Source organism: Phalaenopsis equestris, unplaced genomic scaffold (assembly GCF_001263595.1).
Source record: "Phalaenopsis equestris unplaced genomic scaffold, ASM126359v1 Scaffold000036, whole genome shotgun sequence".
NCBI lineage: Eukaryota > Viridiplantae > Streptophyta > Magnoliopsida > Asparagales > Orchidaceae > Phalaenopsis > Phalaenopsis equestris.
This window is the reverse complement of record NW_018164478.1, coordinates 4,288,969-4,294,746: the sequence shown is the minus strand read 5'-3', so window position 1 is coordinate 4,294,746 and position 5,778 is coordinate 4,288,969. Positions and strand designations below refer to the sequence as shown.

The 5,778-nt window shown below is 33.2% G+C and overlaps 2 protein-coding genes across 3 annotated transcripts in view; one reads left to right on the top strand and one right to left on the bottom strand.

Annotated features, from left to right (window-relative positions):
• The window catches only part of LOC110018760 (inactive poly [ADP-ribose] polymerase RCD1-like), a 22,526-nt gene that overhangs the window by 9,444 nt on the left and 7,304 nt on the right, over positions 1-5,778 (bottom strand). The gene's annotated exons all lie outside the window — the stretch shown is intronic.
• LOC110018795 (sorbitol dehydrogenase-like) lies at positions 216-2,924 on the top strand. Its single transcript, XM_020716233.1, has 4 exons — positions 216-413; positions 1,923-1,990; positions 2,111-2,347; positions 2,628-2,924. The coding sequence occupies exons 1-4, from the start codon at positions 317-319 to the stop codon at positions 2,922-2,924; spliced, it is 699 nt and encodes a 232-aa protein (XP_020571892.1). The 5' UTR covers positions 216-316.

Here is a 5,778-nt window from a genome sequence, read left to right as displayed (position 1 = left end):
AGTTTAAGGTATTTATATATCTGAAGCCTGAACTTTATTATTTATAAATATAGCACTCAAATAATTAATATTACATTAACAATAACTGTATTGCGTGAAATGCAATTTTTTATTATTTTTGTGCTCTTATTTTCAATGTGGATAAGATCCCTTATATTTTATTTTATTTATTTTTGTTTTCTCTGTCGTCCGTATATAGGATAAAGACAAGGAGAGCAACTGAAGCAGCGGCCATCTGCATTTGAAGAGCTTCTTGCGACAGAGAAGGACAAAGTTAAGTTTTGTGCAGAGAGAGCTAAGGAGCGAGCGAGAGAAGATGGGCAAAGGTGGAGATGGAGGAGAGGAGAACATGGCAGCATGGCTCGTCGGCATTAACACTCTGAAGATTCAACCTTTCAATCTCCCGCCACTTGGTTTATATGCTCTCTTCTCCTCCTCCTTTTCTCTTCTGGACTTGATTTATTACCCATGCCTTGATTGATTTTGATACTGATTGCGATGTTAAAATTGATTCTGATTTTGGATTTCTTGCTGCTCATGATAAAAGATAATTGGTTGTAATTTACGATTTGTTTGTATTGGATTGATCTTAATCTCTATGCCGGTTAGATGTTTCGGTAATCAACGATTTGCCCTTATGGCTCTTATAGGGCTGCTTGGCCACAAGGAGGGTTTAGCAATTCTGTGAATCCAGATTACTGAATCGTGGGAGGATTAGAAACCAGAAATTGTTTGGCGTGAGGGATGTTAAATCTTAATTAATTATAAAATTATTAATTGAATTCATAGCAAGGCTGAAGAGGGTATTGTTAAAACGGTGAGGTTTAAATTCCTCAAAGCTGTTAGGGGTGATTTAATTTACAATTTTCTTAAATCCTGCGTAAAACAGGATATCGAACAACCAACCCTTAGCTTCGATATTGAAGGACTGGCTTCTGGATTTTCGTATGAATAGTTATCTTTTAATTCAGGATTAGATTTTGGGCAGATATGATGCCTAATGCCTCTTCTTCAAGTAATTGATGCTTTGGTTTTTGAATTGTTGGCATGTGGCTATTTTTATTGATCTGAAGAAGGATGTCTTTTTGTATTGTTAAAATCTCTTTTCTTGCATCAATCATTGCATTTTGTTTTTCATTATCTAATTTAGGGGATGTCTGGTTATGATTTTATGTGGGATTTAACTTTAAAATGCCAGATGAAAAAATGGCAAATTTTAAATCCTGAATTTAGTAAATCAAGTTTCATCTCAATTCCTCTCATATTTAGGGTTTGAAAAATTGACCCAACATGTCAACTCAACCTAAATCTGACTCAAAAAATTCAGGTTCGAGTTAACCCGAATAATTTTTTGAGTTGTGTTCGGGTTTTAGCAATCCTATATCATTTAATTTTTTTGCTCGGATTTAGGTTGACCCACCAACCTGAAATTGATCCAAAACCAACCTACTAACCCAAAATTAACAAGAAATTGATCCGTCAATCCAAAAATAACCTGAGATTTACTCGAGAATGGCCTGAATTGGACAAGAGTATTTGCTATGCCTTACATTAAACGGGTTGGATTCAGGTCAGCGGGTTGAACACAAGTCCAATTAGAGTTGGACTTTCTGGCCTGTTTAATATTTAAGTCGGGTTCGGGTTAAGCTATTTCAGATTTGGTCAATTTCAGGTTAGGTTATACCCACAAACCCAGTTTCACACCCCTATTCTTAAATCCTGAATTTACTAAATCCTGGTGTTGATAGGATTTAGTAAATCAACTAAATCCGGATTTGTTACTAGACAACCTTAGTTTCTAAAATTTGTAATCTTTGTATTAAACTTCAGTTTCACTTTTGTTTGGACATGGTTGATAGTATGACTAATAACGGCCAACTTTGTCACCTTTACTTTCTCATAATTGGTTTAACTTTGGTCAGGCCCTCATGAGGCTCGTATTCGGATGAAAGCTGTTGGAATTTGTGGCAGTGATGTTCATTACCTAAAGGTTGAAATTTCCCATATATTGACTAAAATTGTTTTCTATTGCATGCTTCTTCTGTCATTTTTGAGTTGATTTTGAATCTGATAGATTTCTCTGGCTATAAATTTCACTGTTAAATCATAGGCGATGAGGTGTGCTCATTTTATTGTCAAAGAGCCCATGGTGATTGGACATGAGTGCGCCGGGGTTGTTGAAGAGGTAGGAAGCGAAGTGAAGTCTCTTGTTGTGGGCGACCGTGTTGCTTTAGAACCTGGGATCAGTTGTGGACGTTGCAAGCATTGTAAAGGCGGGCGCTACAACCTATGTGTTGACATGAAATTCTTTGCTACCCCACCTGTTCATGGGTCTCTTGCTAATCAGGTAAAATTTTTATAATGATATATACTATTTAGTTCTAAAGTCATGAAACCTATCTTATTAATGTGATGATTATCATAAGCTTATATTCATATGGATGTACTGATACTTTGTTAAAAGTTTCACCTTTTTTAAAGCTTTATCCAACATAGATTGATGGAAGCAGACTTTTTGGTTATGATTGGAATTCTTTGCCACTAAAAGCTGCTTTGGCTCAAAATTTGTTTCTTTATTCTATAAAAATTTCCAATTTTTTCTTAGATTGAAGTTTGAATATTTGCAGGTGGTGCATCCTGCTGATTTGTGTTTTAAGCTTCCGGACGAGTTGAGCTTGGAAGAAGGAGCCATGTGTGAGCCCCTTAGTGTTGGGGTGCATGCTAGTAGGAGAGCTAATGTTGGTCCAGAGACTAATGTGCTCATCATGGGAGCTGGACCTATAGGATTAGTCACTATGCTTGCAGCACGAGCCTTTGGAGCCCCGAGAATTGTTATAGTCGATGTTGATGAACACCGCCTTTCAGTTGCAAAATCTCTTGGTGCGGACGAAACTGTTAAGGTTTCGACAAATATTCAGGTTTAAATTTTTGTTTTTTTAATATGTTTGATAGATAGCCTTTTTTTTCCTAGTTGGTTTTACTCTATGAAGGGATTGGAATCACAGATTAGACTTAATACATTGATGAAATTTTCTTGTACACAACTTAGAACTAAACTTTTCATCATCTGATAATAGACTTTAAGTTTCCTAATTTATTTGATAACATTGAATCCAGAATCTCACATTACAAAAGACAAAAAGAAGTTTAGGAAGAAGAATAAGTAGAAAGAGAAATATTCTAGAGAGAGAAGTTTCGAGATTTCTATTGCTAGCACAAAATGCTAAAGAGATCTCCCATGGGAAAACTGCCCTTTAACCCCACATTCTTAGGGTTTCGGGCATTACAAGGAAATCAGCACTTGGAAAAAAGTTAAAATGTACATGACTAAACTATCACAATTATATATATATAATAGCTAAAAACTCTGATGGTTACATGTGGACAACTTTCTTTCTTAGTTAATGGAGTTGTCGAGTCCATTGATGACCTTGTCAACTAAGCTCTTTAACCTCAAAATGTTGAGATGGGTAGTTTTTTGAAGTGGGTGAGTGGTCTCCAAGATGGGGTGAGTGATCTTTACGAGTGATTAGATCAACATAATTTTTGTGAGTTTATTATGACTCTGATGAGCTCAATGTGATTTCACCGAGTTTATCATGTTTAATGCGTTCAACATGATTTTGGCAAGCTCACCATGGATTACAAGTTTAGTATGATTATGACATGTTTATTATGAGTGATGATTTTATAATTAATCTTGAGAATTCACGATAAACTTAATGAGTTTCTGAACTTCAGTAAATCGGGAGAGTTCACAGTGAATCTAAAGAATTACTATTTTGATTTTTCTTGCTTGATTAAGTTGCTTTGAACTTTAAATTGGATCATCTTAAACCTAGTTTATGAAATATCTTAATGTACAGAGCATACTTTGGAAGTAATAACAATTAACGCAAAATCGACAAACCTCGTTCCATGGCACCTACCAAAGTCTTTTCTTTTGACTTCTTCATTTTCTCCTCCGGTTATGCTTCAGATTGATTGTACTATAAGCAGTACTATAGTTTTTGATAGGATGTTTATCTTTATAAGCATGATGAAAGCAATAAGTCGAGATAAAGTTGTGAAATAGAAGTTGGGCCAACGGAAAAGCAAAGGAGTTACTAATATTTGAAGAAAAATTGTTTAGATTGACAAACTAAAAGTATAGAGTTGAACCAATTGATCTTGGATATGGATGAATGATTGCATTAATAATATTGTTAACAATATTTAAAATAGTGTAAATGTAATTTGTGTTTGAGTGATTAAGAAGATTTGGTGTTGTACTAAGGCGAGATAAAATTGATAAGAAAAACATTTTAAAAAAATTGCAAAAGCCAACACTAAGGAACATATAAATAAATGTTAAATATATGAAAAATATGGTAAGGTGAAAGAAAGGAATGCAATCATGGTTCCATCAATTCCCTTTTAATGGAATACTTGTTAATACATTGTTAAACCGGAGCCGTAGGCACTTTCCTCGTGATCCACTAAATCTAGTGGTCCCACTAAACTCACACCGAGCCCGCCAAATAATTTGAAGACTTTATTTTAGGCGCAAGACTAAAAAGGCAATTTAGTCATTTTTTAGTTATTTTTGTTTGTTATAAATATGGTGTAATATGATAAGGGTTATGGTATGTAATTGTTATCTTTAGTTTTAGGAGTTAGAGTTTGAGTGATAATTGTCTACTTCTCGAATTGTAGGTATATCTTTTATGTATTTGGGATTGCTTTGTTTTGTGCCGGTAGAGAAAAATACTTTATTTTACCTACCCTAATTTCTGTTAGTGATATAAGGCTATATCTAGTGTTGTGGTGCTGTACGATTATTATTATACTTCCACTATTCTTCAAGCCACTGTTTTTTTTTTTTTTTATTTACGGTTGGTTTATGGTATTACACACATGATTTATTGTTGTTGATGGAAAATGTTAAATTTCGGTGCTTGTGATTTGTTACATGTACTTTACTTTGAGACTGCATCATCTACTCATTAGAAAAAGGATCTTATATGGCTATTTATTTATTTATTTATTATTAATTTTATGAACTTGTTGTTTATTTAAAGTCAAATTGGGCCGATCTTGTGCTAGCCATATCTACTAACTTAGGTAGGAGGTTATAAATGAGCGAATAAAGGCATATTAATTATGAGTATTGGCTTAATAAAATTTATCTTTTTAGTTTCAATCTTGTTTGCAATTTTAATTTGTGATGACTTCGAGTGCAACACAATTGCGACCACCTATATCCTGGATATAATCTCTTTGTACTAGCATAAGATTTACTTCTTTTATATTGATGTTTTTGTATATTGTTTATATTTCATCTATATTTTATGATTTAGATTCGTAAGTGAAATTTGGCATATTGAAAATTCATTTATAGGAGTTCAATTGTAATTGCTAATTTTCCAGGATTATTTTGTTTATTTCCTCATCTGTTAGGTTTAATTCTAGTAAGGATTCTTTACATATAAAGAAGACAAGCTGTTGAAGTAATTTTTTGTTTGTAATATATGATACCTTATGTATTTTTATATTTATTCATATTATGCTCATATTATTTGTCTTAGAAAATCCTTTTATTGAACTATCCATTTCTTTTATTATCCAAAAGAACAGTTCCTGATAGATTTGCAGGCTCTTACTTTGGAGTGATTTTATCCACTTTGTCAGCCTCCACATCTTATATTACCTTAGTGAATATTTATCTTAAAGAGAATATGATAAAGTCTTGTTTATACATAACTGGATAAATGATTAAATATGAGTTTTTATATATAT

Excerpts from the sequence above, each read along its gene's own strand:
- LOC110018795 (XM_020716233.1), top strand. The coding sequence starts at position 317 with ATGGGCAAAGGTGGAGATGGAGGAGAGGAGAACATGGCAGCATGGCTC. Across the intron at positions 1,991-2,110 it reads GTGATGTTCATTACCTAAAG|GCGATGAGGTGTGCTCATTT; the intron begins GTTGAAATTTCC and ends GTTAAATCATAG. Across the intron at positions 2,348-2,627 it reads ATGGGTCTCTTGCTAATCAG|GTGGTGCATCCTGCTGATTT; the intron begins GTAAAATTTTTA and ends GAATATTTGCAG.